Here is a 15,968-nt window from a genome sequence, read left to right on the forward strand (position 1 = left end):
AAATAGGATGTTAAAGTCTTCAGCTATTATTGTATTGGGGCCTAGCTCTCTGTTTAGCTCTAATAATATTTGCTTTATATATCTGGGTGCTCCAGTGTTGGGTGCATATATATTTAAAATTGTTATAGCCTCTGGCTAAATTGACCCCTTTATTATTATATAGTGACCTTCTTTGTCTCTTCTTATAGTTTTTGTCTTGAAATCTATTTTGCCTGATATAAATATAGCTACTCTGCTTTGTTTTGGTTTCCATTGGTATGGAATATCTTTTTCCATCCCTTTATTTTCAGTTTATGTGTGTTTTTATAAGTGAAGTATGTTTCTTATAGGCAACAGATCAGTGGGTCTTGTTTTTTCATTCATTTGGCCACTCTATGTCTTGATTGGAGAGTTAAGTCCATTTACATTCAATGTTATTATTGATAAGAAAGGACTTACTTCTGCTATTTTGTTATCTGTTTTCTGATTGTTTTGTGGTCTTTTCTTTCTTGTTTCTTCTCTTTCCTGTCTTCCTCTAGTGAAGGTGATTTTCTCTGTTGATATGATTTAGTTTCTTGCTTTTTATTTTTTTGTGTATCTGTTGTATGTTTTTTGGTTTGGGGTTTTCATGAGGCTTGCAATACTATCTTATCATCCATTATTTTAAGATGATGACGGCTTAACACTATTTGCATAAACAGACAACCAAACAATTGAAAAAAAAAAAACTAATAAAAACTCTACACCTTGACTTTGTCCCCCCACTTTTTAACTTTTTGTTGTTTCTATTTATAGCTTACTGTACTATGTCTTGAAAAGGTTTTGTAGTTATTATTGTTGATCGATTCATTATTTAGACTTTCTATTTAGGATAAGAGTAGTTTATACACCACAGTTACAGTGTTATAATATCGTGTGGTTTTCTGTGTACTGACTATTACCAGTGAATTTTATCCCTATAGATGATTACTTATGGCTCATTAACATCCTTTTCTTTCTGACTGAAGTCCTCCCTTTAGCATTTCTTGTAGGATTGGTCTGGTGTTGATGAAGTCTTTCAGCTTTTGTTTTTGTGGGAAAGTCTTTATTTCTCCTTCATGTCTGAAGGATATTTTCACTGTATATGTTGTTCTAGGGTAAAAGTTTTTTCCTTCAACACTTTACATATATCATGTCACTCTCTCCTGGCCTGTAAGGTTTCCATGGAAAAGTCTGCTGCCAGAAAGTATAGGAGCTGCATTGTGTGTTGTTCTCTTGCTGCTTTTAGCAACCTTTCTTTATCCTTGATCTTTGGGAGTTTGATTATTAAATGCCTTGAGGTAGTTTTCGTTGGGTTAAATCTGCTTAGCGTTCTGTAACATTCTTGTACTTGGACATTGATATCTCTCTCTAGGTTTGGGAAGTTCTGTGTTGTTATCCCTTTGAATAAACTTTCTACCCCTATCTCTTTCTCTACCTCCTCTTTCAGGCCTATAACTCTTACATTTTTCCTTTTGAGGCTATTTTCTAGATGCTGTAGGCGTGCTTCATTGCTTTGTATTCTTTTTTCTTTTGTCTCCTCTGACTATGTATTTTACAAATAGCCTGTCCTCAAGCTTACTGATTCTCCCTTCTGTTTGACCAATTCTGCTATTAAAAGATACTGATGCATTCTTCAGTATGCCAATTGCATTTATCAGCTCCAGAATTTCTGCTTGATTGTTTTTTATTATTTCCATCTCATTGTTAAATTTATCTGATAGAATTCTGAATTCCTTCTCTAATTATCTTGAATTTCTTTGAGTTTCCTCAAAACAGCTATTTTGAATTTTCCATCTGAAAGGTCCCTTGTCTCTGTTTCTCTAGGATTGGTCCCTTCATTCATTTGGTGAGATCATGTTTTCCTGAATTATCTTGATACTTGTAAATGTTCTTCTGTGTCTGAGCATTGAAGAGTTAGTCTACTTATTCTAAGTAAAGACTACTTATTGTAGTCTTTACTGTCTAGGCTTGTTTGTACCCATCCTTCTTGGGAAGGCTTTCCAGATATTCAAAAAGACATGGGTGTTATGTTCTAAGCTGTACCTGCTTTAGGGGGCACCCCAAGCCCAGTAATGCTGTGGTTCTTCCAGACTCATCGAAGTACCACCTTGATGGTCTTGGATAAGATCCGGGAGAATCCTGTGGATTACCAGGCAGAGACCCTTGTTCTCTTCCCTTACGTCTCCCAAACAAATGGAGTCTATCTCTCTTTCTGTTCTGAGCTACCTAAAGCTGGGGGTGGAGTGACACAAGCCACCCCGTGACCACCGCCACTGTGACTGCTCTGGGTCAGACCTGAAGCTAGCACAGAACTGGGTCTCACTCAAGGCCTGCTGTAACCACTCACTGTATACTTCCTATGTTCCCTTGAGACCCTGGTGCTCTACAATCAGTAGGTGGCAAAGCCAGGACACAGGACACAGGCCTGTGTCCTTCCTTTCGGGGCCATGTGTTCCTCCAGGTCCCAAGTGGGTCCAGAGGTGCTGTCTGGCAGTCAGACACTAAAGTAAAATACCTTAAAAGTCTACCTCATGTTTTATTATATTGTGACTGAGCTTGACTGAGCTGGCACTCAAACCACAAGACACACTTCTTCCCACTCTTCCCTCCTCTTTCCAAAGTTAGAGGCCAGTGCCACCACAGACCCACAGGGAGTACTGCCAGACTACCACTCATGTTCCCTTAGGGCCCAAGGACTCTCAAGTTAGCTTATGATGAATGCTGCCTGGCTTAAGACTCACCCATCAGGGAAGTGGGCTCCCTTCTGGCCCAGAGCAGGTCCAGAAATGCCATCTAAGAGTCAAGTCCTGGAATCAGGGACCCCCAAGAGACTGCTTGGTGCTCTACCCACCTGTGGCCGAGCTGGTACCTAAAGCCAGCAAGTCTCAGAGACTTACCCACGGCCCTCAATGTAGTATTGGGTATTGCTGCTAGTTGTTCAGGGTCCCAGGGCTCTTCACCTAGCAGGTGATAAATGCTGCCAGGACTGGGTCCTTCCCTTCAAGGCAGCGAGCTCCCTTCTGGCCCAGGGTGTGTTTAGAAATGTCATCTGGGAGCTAGGGCCTGGACCAGGGACCACACAACTCTGACTGATTTCCTAGCCTGCTGTAGCTGAGCTGATATCCAAGATGCAGTCAAAGTCCTCCTCACTTCTCCCTCTCCTCTCCTCAAGTGGAAGGAAGGGGTCTGTTTTGGAGCTGCAAGTTGTGCATCCTGGGGTTAGGGATGGGTCATGCCAGTACTGCTTTAGTGGCCCCAATTGATATTTCAGTAGGTTGTGTGACCTGCCTCCCCACCCCCAATCCACTGTCTCTGGGCCCAGTTCAGCACTAGGATTCCCCTAATAGTTGCCTAGACTGCCTTTCAGGCTTACTTAGAGACTCAGAGCACTTTAGCCTGGTGGCAAGGTTTGTGGGAACTCAAGGTCCTACTTCTGGGATCAGTGATTTCCCTCTGGCTGGGGCTGGTTTAAATGCTCCCTCTTCGGGTGGGCATCAGCTGAGTTTGGTTCAGTTTTCCTTTCTGCTCTAACAGGACAGCACTGAGTTGAGTGCCTCATGATTGCTGTGCTCTTCTTCCCCCAACACACAGAAATGCTGTCTACACCGTGCTGCAGCTACTGGGGATGGGGGAGGGGTAGCATCAGTGATTCGCTACTGTCCTTTCTACCTCTTCAGTGCCTTTTTCAGCAATATGAAGTTAAAATATGAGTACTGTGAGTGCTTAACTGATTTTTGGTTCTTATGAAGGTGCTTTGCTTGTGTAAATAGTGGTTAAATTTGTATCCTTGTCAGGGGGATGATTGGTGGAGCCTTCTAGTCCACCATCTTGCTCCACCACCTCTCCCAACCTGAATTTTTGTGCTCTATAAGGGAATTCAGGATGCAAACCAAGAAAAATAGAGAAATTACAAGTGCAGATTCAAGATATGTCAGTGTATTGGTTAACTCTTGCCAAAAAATGTCACGCAATAAATCAACCCAAACTCAGTGCCTTAAAGCAGCAATAATCAATTCTCACAGATTTGCAGATCCAGCTGGCTCGGATGGAGTGGCCGTGTTCCACACGTGTTCACTCTGGGGCTCAGGCAAATGTGGGATAGCAGCTACCTAGGACAGAAAGCTCTTCTTACGGTGTGTAAGAGGGCAAATGAGACCATGTGAAGTCTCGTAAGGCCTAGGTTTAGAAGTAGCAAACTATTTCAGAGTAAGTCACATGGCCAACCCAGAAATGGTGTGAAGAATTAGGGCCAATAAATTTCATGAATCAGAATCAATTTAGAAGAGATTTTGTGGATAAAATATCATTTCCACAGTATCTCTTTTACCTTTTTGGTGTAATCTACAGGGCCTCATTAGAAGGGGCTGGCCCGGGGGTTTGTGATTGTTCTTGGTAGTTCATCTTTTTTCGTCTTTCAGCCTAAGGCCGAACTCTTAAAAGAGGCAATGGAAAGTAGTCGAAATTACACAGGTGTTGGAGACAGACAGACTTAAGTCAAAATCCTGCTTTGCCTCTTAAGAGTTTTTGTGCAACATACAAGCCCTCTAAGCCATACCTGCTGCATTAAGCACCTAGTATGGTGAGTGACATATGGTTTACACTCAATAAATGTTTAACAGTAAAAATGACAATAATAAGAATGTCAGGGTGGCATTGTAACAAACACTGACCCTGAGTTGTAATGCTGTCTCTGCTAAGTCACTGTGGACTAAGCTTCTATAAGACGACCTTTTTTCCCCCTCCAAGCCCTGAAATTCTGTGCTTGTGACAAGGTGATCTCTGATCCACTGTGGTGTCTGGAGGAACAAAGTAATTTCTCATCTAGAGTTTATTTCATTCCACTGTCTTTAATTTCTTTCTAACTGAAACTGATGACCCCATAGCCATGTACTGTACCCAGTAAGGACCCACTCAGGACTCCACATTTAATGTTAACAAATGAATTTTGAGTCTTTTCTGGGTTATACCTTAAGCCATAATCATTCTTTGGCAGAGAAAACTAACCTTTTTTGGATGGTGGTTGATATGGTTAGGCTTTGTGTCCGCACTCATATCTCATCTTAAATTATAATCCCCATAATCCCCATGTGTCAAAGGAGAGACCAGGTGGAGGTCATTGGATCATGTCGGGGGGGTTTTCCCCAGGTTGTTCTCCTGATAGTGAGTGAGTTTTCACAAGATCTGATGGTTTTATAAGTGTTTGGTAGTTCCTCCTGCGTTCATTCTCCTTCCTGCCGCCTTGTGAAGAAGGTGCCTTGCTTCCCCTTTGCCTTCTGCCAAGATTGTAATTTTCCTGAGGCTTCCCTAGCCATGCTGAATTGTGAGTCAATGAAACCTCTTTCCTATAAGTTACCCAGTCTCAGGCAGTTCTCTATGGCAGTGTGAAAACAGACAAATGCAGTGGTCTGATCAGTTTTCCCATTTGTGAAATGAAGAGAAGCATTTTGTTTAATGTACCTCATAAGAATGATGGTACAGTCACAATGTAATGAATTTGATATAATTTTATAAAGATATTAATTAGAATGCTCATTCAGCTTCTCTGACAGAGGCTAAAATAACAGAAGCTTCAACATGATAGAAATTAATTTCTCTTTCCTATAACAGTTTGAACATAAGCAGTTCAGGATTGATATGGCAGCTCTAGGGTGATAGGGGCCAAGACTTTTATTTGGTGGTCCTGCCACACTCAACACCATATTTGTATTCTAGCCAGTAGGAAGATAAAAGGGGGAAAGAGAGAGAGCAAGCTCTTTCTTTTTAAGAGCACTACCTGAAAGTTGTGTATATTATTTCTTTTCACATTCTGTTGGCCATTACCTAGTTACATGGCCACACCTGTGTGCAAAGGAGTCTGGGAAATATAGATTTTAGTTAACTGGGTTAAGTGCCCAGATGTTTCTTCTATCACTGTAGATATAGATCAGAATAGACACTGGGAGTACAGGTACTGTCTAACACAAAAAATATAAATGCAAAAATAATAACTTTATTTATGGTACTTAGCAAAGTCTTGAGGATGACCCTAGTTACACTGTGGCTAGGTTTTCTTACCTACCAGAGCTTTAGGTGAATTCCCCACTTCTTCAACTTAAGACCCAAAGCCCTCATTATTTCTGAGTTCCTTATGCTTTGTTCTCTCCTTCTGCACCTAGGCCGAGTCTCTCTGTTTTCATTCTCCCAAACACACATAGAACACTGCCATTTCAGTTTCTACAAGACATTCTTTCTTTTAATATTTTGTGATTTTTAAAATGGACTTTGCTTAAAATATAGGGTCATCCTTTTCCTTTTTTTTTGGACCAAGCAGTTCTGCCCATATCCAGCTTCTTGGTTTGTGTGAGACTATTTGCCTTTTAAAACATCTAAGCACTTATTAGGATTTTTCTCCAGTAGCAGATCTTGAACATCAGAGCTGCATGGAGTGCTTTATTCTGACATCTAGTGGCCATGACAGGGATGGTGCTCATCAATGTGTGTAAATGGAGATGTTGGGTAGGAAAGGTTAAGAAGGGAGATGATGGGTAGGAAAGAAAAAACAGCATTTGTTGAGCACCTTGTATATTTCACACACTGTGCCAGAACTGAACATGTAACTTCCTGGGTTCACAATGCAGCTCTGTCATTTACTAGCTGGTGAACATGGGCAGGTTACTTAAAGGGAGATACCTGTATGGTGAGGACTAAATTTATGGAAAGTATTAGGACAGTATATGGCACAAAGTAATATATTATTATCAGCAGAAGCTTAATGTCTCTGTGTGTGTGTGTGTGTGAGAGAGAGAGAGAGAGAGATGATGGAAGGAATTTGGCAAGTGGGAATAAATTTGAAGAGCAGAGTTTGAAAACTTTTGGGCAAAGCTAATTATGGGCATTACTTCATAAACGGCAATCTTTTTTTTTTTTCTTTTGAGACAGAGTCTTGCTCTGTTTCCCAGGCTGGCATGCAGTGGCGCAATCTAGGCTCATTGCAACCTCCACCTCCCAGGTTCAAGTGATTCTCCTGCCTCAGCTCCTGAGTAGCTGGAATTACAGGTGTGCACCACCACACCAGGCTAATTTTTGTATTTGTAGTAGAGACAGGGTTTCACCATGTTGGCCAGGCTGGTCTCAAATTCCTGACCTCAAGTGATCTGCCTGCCTCGGCCTCCCAAATTGCTGGGATTACAGGCATGAACCACCACACCTGGCCTCAGCAATCTTGACTTTTAACTTGAATTTAAGATTTCTTATGATAACAGTTATTTTTTCTCCCTGAATTCATGTGAGTTGAAAACCTCCATCAGCTAGGAAAATTGGAGTAAGGTAATATTTGGATTTTTGAATGTTTGGCTAGAGAGAATAATAATATCTGAGTGCAAGCTGGATGTAACCTCCACATGATTCTGGGGGCCAATGAGGAGAGCCAGAGAAGGATAATGAAAGAAAATGTGCACTTCAGGTTATCTCAGAGGCTGCCATAACTGATTCCTTGTTGCATCATTTAATCCCGGTGAAAACCCAAATAGTGGCTGTGACCTTATAGCAGATGAATAAGTTGAGGGTCAACTTATTCCATCATTGCACACCTGGCAGCTAGAGGCAAAACTCTCTAGCTGCCAGGTGTGCAATGATGGAACCAGAATTTGAACATAGGTCAGTCTGATTTCAAAGCCTTGCTTTTTTTTTTTTTGGTCCATCATTCTGGGAAATAGGGTGCAAAGGAAGGGGAATCTAGAGTTTTAAGAAGTGAAGAAAAGGATGAAAACGATTTGAAAGTCAGATAATGAGACTGACTACTCAGTTGGACACTCTTGATAAGTTAACTGAACCGCCGTGGCCTAAGCTACACACTGTTATCTCAGGTGCTCCCATTGGCATGAGCGTGGTAGGTTGCTAGCCACTGCTGTGGGCTAATTACCTCCCAGAAACTGCATCTCACTTAGGCAACCATGAAGAGAAGACACAGGAGACATCACGTCTATCCAATGTGATTAAATAGTCCTATTAGCTACTGAGATGAACATCATATTTTCTAAGCTCAATATTAGAATGTGTGTTTTGACAAGTATGTTTTGTACCCATCAGGATGGTAAAAATGAATATTTGTAATTGGGTCATAAGCCATTTGGTCAAGTTATGCAAATTAGTTATCTATTGCTGTATAACGATGTTATCACCAGCTTAGTGTTTTAAAGCAAGATGCATTCATTATTTCACAGTTTCTGTGGGTCAGAGGTCCATGCACAGTTTAGCTGGGTCTTCTGTAAGGCTGCCATCAAGGTGTCAGCCAGAGTTGGGTTCTCATCTGGGCTCCACTGGGGAAAGATCTGCTTTCAAGCTCACATTATTGTTGGCAGCATTCAGATCCTTGAAGTCTTCCAGGCTGAGGAAGCATTCAGTTTCATGCTGGGTATCAGTTGGAAGCCACTCTTAATGTCTTCCCTTTTTATGTGTTAGCTGACAGCATGGCAGCTTCCTTCTTCAAAGCCAACAAAAGAGAGCATCTCTTGGCAAAATGGACCCTCCAATCTTATGCAGTGTATTCATGATCCACGTAATCAAGCACATCCTGCCATCTTTGCCATATTCTGTTGGTTAGAAGCAGGTCACAGGCCCACACTCAAGGGGAGGGGATCAGGCAAGGCTGTAGACACCAGGAGGAGGGATCATGGGGTCACTTTGGCGTCTGTCTGCCACATTGCCCTTTGTCTAGCATGCAGGCAGAGAAGGGGCATGAGGAACTTAGTGCAGTGAGAGTGGCTCAGGGCATGGTGCCTCTCAGGACATGGGCACTTTCCTTGGGGATAAGGGAGCAGAGGCAGCCCCTCCTTTGGTCCATGTAGGAGGACTTCCTGAAAGAAGTATGATTCAGGAGTTGTTTGAATGACAGGAAAGAAGCAGTTCAGTAGACTTCTAAGGAAAGATGATTTAGATAAGAAAGTTAGAGGAGGCAATATAAAGGCAGGAGTGGGAGGACTGAGCTTACATTCTTTAAAAACGGTTCTAAAATGTAGTCTTCTTGTGTCAATAAGCTATGCAATTCATTGGCTGTGAAGCACGGGTGATTTTTTGGTCTTCTTCTGCAGGTGTGGCAGTGTGGAGGGAAGGTCGAGATTTTGCCCTGTTCCCGGATTGCCCACCTAGAGAGACACCACAAGCCCTACGCCTTGGATCTCACCCCTGCCTTGAAGCGCAATGCTCTGCGAGTGGCCGAAATCTGGATGGATGAGCACAAACACATGGTCTACTTGGCCTGGAACATACCTCTCCAGGTGAGTCATGGAATTGAACAGCAGCACGGAAGAATGAAAGAGGAGGAGGTGGCGGTTATGTAATGGGGAGGGATAAAGCAAAAGTGCCATCGCAGCCCTAAAGAATTAGGGTAAGTTCCTGATGGTGTGATAATAATGGCTCTTAACATTTATGTAACAGTACAGTACTGCATTCCGGACCCTTCTATATATTAACTTATTAGCCATCACAACATATGTAGGGGATAGGTTTTATTTTTATTATTCTAAATTTTACAGATGAGGAAGCTGAGGCACAGAGAGTTGGAAGAAACTTGTTTAAGGTAATGCAGGGAGTAAGATTCAAACCAAGGAAATCTGGCTTCTAAGTTCCATGTTCTTCATCTCTCTTTTATAATGAGAGATATAAACATAGCAGGTATGATGTGGGGTGGTAGGAGAAGGCACTGTAATCTTGTTGGATGCACAAGAATGAGGATAGCATTCCTTTTTAAGTTTTCTTTTTTTTTTGTACAGATAGGGTCTTGCTATTTTGCCCAGGCTGGTCTGGAACTCCTGGCCTCCCAAAATGTTGAGTTTAAAAGTGTTAGCCCCTGCACCCAGCCAAGGATGGCCTTCTTAGCTAAGCCCACATCTTATACACTGGCTGCTTAAGGTCATGCTGTGCTCTCTCATGTCCCTGAGCTCTGGCTCCGGGCTAGAGCATGTGGAGCTGTGTTGGCCCACAGGGAGGAGTTATCTCATTGACAAACTCATCCCTCCATCGTAGTGGCTTCTAATGTAGCCCCCAGAAAGACAGGGAGTCAGGATGGTGGGTAACTGTGGATGGACCTAGAAGAGAAAGTCTGGAAGGACTCCTAGGGTCAGGAGCCAGGTTAACACTGGGATCACTAGGTCTGGAGATTGTAAAAATGTGCAGAAATGCCTGAGCCTTCTTTATCATTTAAAGATACCAATATGCTTCCTTTCATAATCCAAGCTGCCAATAACCTCTTACAGTTGGATCATTGTTTGAAGAGAGATGGGTAAGAGTTGATTCTGATGTCCCAGTATACCAAGGTATGATAGGAAAACAAGTACCCTCCAGGACATCCCTAGCTTTTTTATTTCCACACAGTCATATTGTGACTGTCCCAAGCTGTACAAAGAATTGTCTGTAAAATACTGAACTGTCAAAGGATGATGTAAATTTTTACATGGGATGATCCACAATGAGCCCCAAAGGAAAATTCTGGGAAGAGGGCAGATACACAAATGGTTTCTGCTTTTCCTAATTTGCCTCTTTAGTATTATTTTACATTGATTCCCCACAAATATCACTTCTAAAAAAGTCTCCTTTAATCTCCAAATCTTGGTATTAGAGTATTCCTTCCAAAAGCCTTTTCTGGCCATATCATGAGGAGTATGTTGGGTTTTATTGATGTAAATATCATCTCAAAGAGGAGCAATCTGCGTAAGCTTATGAGGAGAAATAAACCTGAGCGGCCCCACTATGCAGGCCTTGAAGGAGCAGAATTTGAAAGAGCAGAATTTTCTAGGGTTTAAGGTTTTTCCACTTTCTCTGGAAATATAAAATATCAGGGTTACTTCACAGGCTATCAGAAAAATACTCAGTTCCATCATGCGTGGTCCATACCCACTGGTGGAGTGAAGGAGCTGTTAAAAGAAAAACTTCAGCCAAATTAAATTTAAAGGAGTTTAGCCGAGCAACGAGTGATTCGCAAATGCGGCAGCACCCAGAATCACAGCAGATTCAGAGACTCCAGCGCAGCCATGTGGTGGAAGAAGATTTATAGACCAAAAAAAAGGGAAGTGACGTACAGACATCGGAAGTGAGGTACAGAAACAGCTGGATTGGTTACAGCTCCGTGTTTGCCTTATTTGAACACTTGAACACTGGACAATGGATGAATGGTTGAAGTATGGCTGCTGGGATTGGCCAAGACCCAGCTATTGTTACAGGTGCATAGTCCTAAGTTAGGGTTTCAATCTTGTCTATCCATTAAGTTGGTTGCAGTCCATCCACAAGGACTCACATGCAGAAATATGGAGTCCTTCTCAGGCCATATTTAGTTCGCTTTAACAGAGCTTTCATGAATCAAAGCACAGAAACACTTGGCGTTTTATTTACAGAACTCTGGAATAGATTTTGGAGACATTTCTTCCAGAATGGCACTCCGGCAAAAACTGAAATGTAAAACTTTTGACTGGTACCTGAAAAATGTTTATCCACTCTTGAAGCCAATCCATACCATCGTGGGCTATGGAAGAGTATGTATTATGAAATTGCACTTTGGATTTTAAATGTTTGACTGTGAAAGACAATGCGGCCTGAATCTCGTGATTGCCTGTCCTGCCCAAGACGCCCTTCCTACCTCAGCTTTCTACTCAGCTCTTCGCCCTCAACCCTCTCAGTTTCCTTTTGTCCCTTGCTCCCCAATCCCCATCTCTTTTCCTTCTCTCTGCTTCTACTCCCCTTGAAAACTGTAGCTCTTGCCTGGACTCCCCCCGCCCCGCCCAGCCCCGCCCCCGTTTCTCCAGCAGCTGCAGCGATTGGCCTTGTCCGCCTGAACTCTGCAGAGGCGCCCCTCCCTGTGTGTGTGGTGATGGTCTGAGGTGATGGGTGTTTCCCGGATGTGGGCAGCGCAGCAGCGCCTCCCTTCGGCGTTGGTCTGTTTCCCAGTGCTTAGAAAATGCCTGCCGGGACCCCAGCCCTCTGCTCCTTGTGGCTGGTCGTTCCTGGTGTCCTCGGTGTGTTGGGGAAAATGTAGGCCCTGGGAGGGATGGCGCCTCATTCTCTGCCCTTTCTAACAGTGTTGCCGTGTGTTTTGTCCCCTTCAGATGAAAAACCTATTGGATGAAAATGTCTGCTTGGATCAGGGACCCGTTCCAGGCAACACCCCCATCATGTATTACTGCCATGAATTCAGCTCACAGGTATCTTCCACAATCTTCCTGGCCCTGCCTGGGCAAGTCTGTCGTGGCTCAGCCCCTGGTAACCTTTGCTGGGTCTGGACTCCGTGATACGTGATGGGGAGGCAGGAGCGGAGCATCCTGGGTAAAGGTGAAACCCAGACCTGCACTTGTAACTGAGCACGTCTTAGTTTCTTCAGAAAGCCATGGCAACGTAGTTCCATTTCAGTTACAGGGAGGATAGGTAGAAAAGCTATGCTCTGTCACATTCATTCTCCATGGTGATATTTGCATTGACAATCACCTCTGGTCCCTTCCTTTTCCCCTCCTCCCACTGCTCCCGCCATCTTCTCACTGCTACTGGAAAGCCTGGGAAAGTGGACAGGTGAAGCCACCTGTGCTTCTCCTATAGAGAAGGAAACAGAGCTAGAGAGGATAGAGGCTGAGCAGACGCTCCTCCAAGGGATGGAAGGGCCCTGGCACCATGTGGAAGGTGCAGTCAGGGGATATTTTTTTTTTTTTTTTTTTTTGAGACAGAGTCTCGATCTGTCGCCCAGGCTGGAGTGCAGTGGCGCGGTCTTAGCTCACTGCAAGCTCTGCCTTCTGGGTTCACGGCATTCTCCTGCCTCAGCCTCCCTAGTAGCTGGGACTACAGGCACCTGCCACCATGCCCGGCTAATTTTTTGTATTTTTTTTTTAGTAGAGACGGGGTTTCACCATGTTAGCCAGGATGGTCTCGCTCTCCTGACCTCGTGATCCGCCCACCTTGGCCTCCCAAAGTGCTGGGATTATAGGCGGGAGCCACCGCACCTGGCTGGACTTTTTTTTTTTTTAGGGACAATATTCACATCTATCTTCTTACTTTGCATGCTGCCCTCATAGCAGCCTTTTGAGGCATGCACAATAGATATCATTTGCACTTAGTTGAAAAAATGGAGACACATTAATAACCTACTTGTCCAAGCTCACTGAGCAAGATAGTGTCAGACCAGGAATTTGAAAGGTTTTCTGACAACAAACCCATAGCTGAGGCCTGCAGTGACAGATTCTGGAGTTTAGTTTTGCTTTTTCTTCAAAGACAAGCTTCTTCATCCATGTAAGCTATGATTCTGTTGGAACCCTCCTAGGCCTGGCCTTCTCCCTGGATTCAAGGAGAGACTAAGGAGAAGGAAGCAGAGGTTGCTTCATGTTGTCCAGGAAGGTTCAGTGCTCTTGGTGTGACTGGGTGTCTAGGGGCCCCAAGATCATTCTTCCTGCTGTCTCTTGGGCTAGGGTCTCCTGCTGGCTGACAATGCCTATGGCGAGCCCTCTGCTTTTTTTTTTTTTTTTTTTTAGAATGTCTACTATCACCTAACTGGGGAGCTCTATGTGGGACAACTGATTGCAGAGGCCAGTGCTAGTGATCGCTGCCTGACAGACCCTGGCAAGGCGGAGAAGCCCACCTTAGAACCATGCTCCAAGGCAGCTAAGAATGGACTGCATATATATTGGGATTTTAAACCGGTGAGTTATGTGTTTTTGTTTGTTGGTTTGTTTGTTTTGTTTTGTTTTGTTTTGTTTTGAGACTGAGTCTTGCTCTGCAGCCCAGGCTAGAGTGCAGTGGCTTCTCAGCTGACTGAGGCTACTGACAGAAAAGAGATTTGGGTTGGCTGTGAGATCTGGAAGGCAGGACATCCAGGGAAATTCTGCCAACCATTCTAACCTACAGTCTGGGTCCATTTCTATGGCCACTATGTCAAGAACACAAAAATTGAAAAGGGAGGTGATCATGTAATTTCTGGTGTGTTACCTAATATTGCAGTCTCGGCTCACTGCAACCTCTGCCTCCCAGGTCCTGGTTCAAGCAATTCTCCTGCCTCAGCCTTCCGAGTAGCTGGGATTACAGGCACATGTCACCATGCCCAGTTAATTTTTGTGTCTTTGGTAGAGACGGGGTTTCACCATGGCTGGTCTTGAATTCCTGACTTCGTGATCCACCCGACTCAGCCTCCCAAAGCATTGGGATTACAGGCGTGAGCCACTGCGCCCGGCGAGTTACGTGTTTTTTAAAGGATAGGTATATGAAAGGTTCAGATCTGATTTGATAGTGTTTTAGGAGAATTACTTCTTGTGGCCCCGTGTAGGGAAAAGATTGGAAACAGGGAACTGGTAAGAAACACTGAGTCTCTTGACTAAGGCAGGGTGGTTAAGGAGAAGAAATATTGGAGTCTGTTGTAGCTGAACAGTTGAGAGTTTGGGCACAAGTCCTAGCTCAGTATAGCAATTTCCTTACCCTCTCTGAAGCTCAGTTTCCTCATTATAAAATGATGGAGATGATAATATCTTCTGTATGCGACTTTTGGGAGGATTAAATGAGATAGCGTGTGTAAAGCATTTCACGTGGTGCCTGGAGCAGAAGAGTGTTCAATACGCATTAGCCATTGTGATCCATTTATTATTAATGATTATCAGAGGGTGTGGAATACTACGCTGAAATCTGACAGAGGCTAATGTAGAAGCTCTGCCTTTAACTTCAATATCAAATGACCAAGGACAGGGTGGAGGGAATCTGGCAGAATTCATGTGTTGATGACGCGAGGGTCTTGGCTGACAACAGTCTGTGGGGAATTTATAATGGATGGGCTTGCTCCAAAAGCTTCTGCAGTCTTGGGCCAGTTCGTTAGGAAGGGGCAGTACCTCCTGGAGGGAGCTACTGCTCTGTCTCTGACTGTGTCTCTGAATGCGGTACTATGCTTGGTTCAGGTGCCACACGGACAATCTAGTTCAACAGTTTCTAACTTTTCAAAGTTAATGACCCCTTTGAGAATTCATTGCTAGCTATGGAGTCTCTCTCCAGGAAAACATACATATGAACTTATGTGCAAGATTTGCTTACAGTTTCAGAGGTTTTTTGGATCCTAGATTAAGCTTCCCTGAACTAGACAATATCAATTAGAAGGAGGAGGGTAATGTCTTCTCAGGCTCTGATGTCTCACTTTAAGCTCCAATTCTATGGAACTACATGTAATTCAATGAAAATCCAGGTTCCCTCTGACCTTAGGCCTTTCTGCAGGTATTATTCCCTCTCCTCCCGCTTCTTCACCAGGCCAACTACAAAGTGTTCCCCTGGCCTTAGACATCATCTCCCTTGGGAAGCTTTCCGTGACCCCAGAGGAGTCGGTTGGGTGGTTCCTCTAGGTGCTCTCAGGGGTGCTTTTGTAGCCCTGGTCTCACCATCTCTTGCAATTGTCTGCTCACTTTTTTCATCATTTGGCTGTGAGCTGGAGGGCAGGGCCTGGGGTTTGCTGTTTTTTCTCTAGCATCTGGCACAACCCCTAGAACATGGCAGGCACTCAACAAATGGTTGCAGAGCAAATGGAAGATTGGCAGGCCTGGAGATATTAGCTTGAAAGGCTTGTTAGGCTTATGGATAGAGAAAAGGTGATGCTGTCTTTGTGAGGAAGAGGGAGCAGATTTGTTTAATGTTGCAGGAGGGCAGAATTGAGACCCACAGATAAAGATTAAGGAGGCAGATTTTGACTTAATGTAGGAGCAAGGGGAGAACTTACTAAAGGCCTTACAGCTTCAGGTTTCCTACAGAAGAATAGGCTGCTGAGCATAGTGGTGAGTTCTCTGTCAATGGCAGTCACCAAGCACAGCATGTCTGAGCATCTGGCAGGCCTAGGGTGCTAAATATGAGTTTTTGATGTCCTTAATCATATCTTTTTTGTTCATGTGAAGAAAACTACAACAAGTTTACTTTGTTTTAAAAAAATTAATATTCATTGTATTCAAGTTATAAATTAAAACATTTAATGAGATAGTGTGTGTGAAGCATTTAGC

The 15,968-nt window shown here is 43.6% G+C and overlaps 1 protein-coding gene across 1 annotated transcript in view; it reads left to right on the top strand.

Moving 5' to 3' along the window:
- GALNT8 (polypeptide N-acetylgalactosaminyltransferase 8) overlaps nt 1-15,968 on the top strand; it is a 137,622-nt gene that overhangs the window by 37,582 nt on the left and 84,072 nt on the right. The window contains exons 8-11 of the mRNA XM_063592961.1: nt 9,069-9,254; nt 11,367-11,504; nt 12,075-12,170; nt 13,482-13,649. Of these exons, the coding sequence (XP_063449031.1) occupies nt 9,069-9,254; nt 11,367-11,504; nt 12,075-12,170; nt 13,482-13,649 (588 nt within the window). The remainder of the gene's footprint in view (nt 1-9,068; nt 9,255-11,366; nt 11,505-12,074; nt 12,171-13,481; nt 13,650-15,968) is intronic.

Source organism: Pan paniscus, chromosome 10 (assembly GCF_029289425.2).
Source record: "Pan paniscus chromosome 10, NHGRI_mPanPan1-v2.0_pri, whole genome shotgun sequence".
In the NCBI taxonomy this organism is placed as follows: Eukaryota; Metazoa; Chordata; class Mammalia; order Primates; family Hominidae; genus Pan; species Pan paniscus.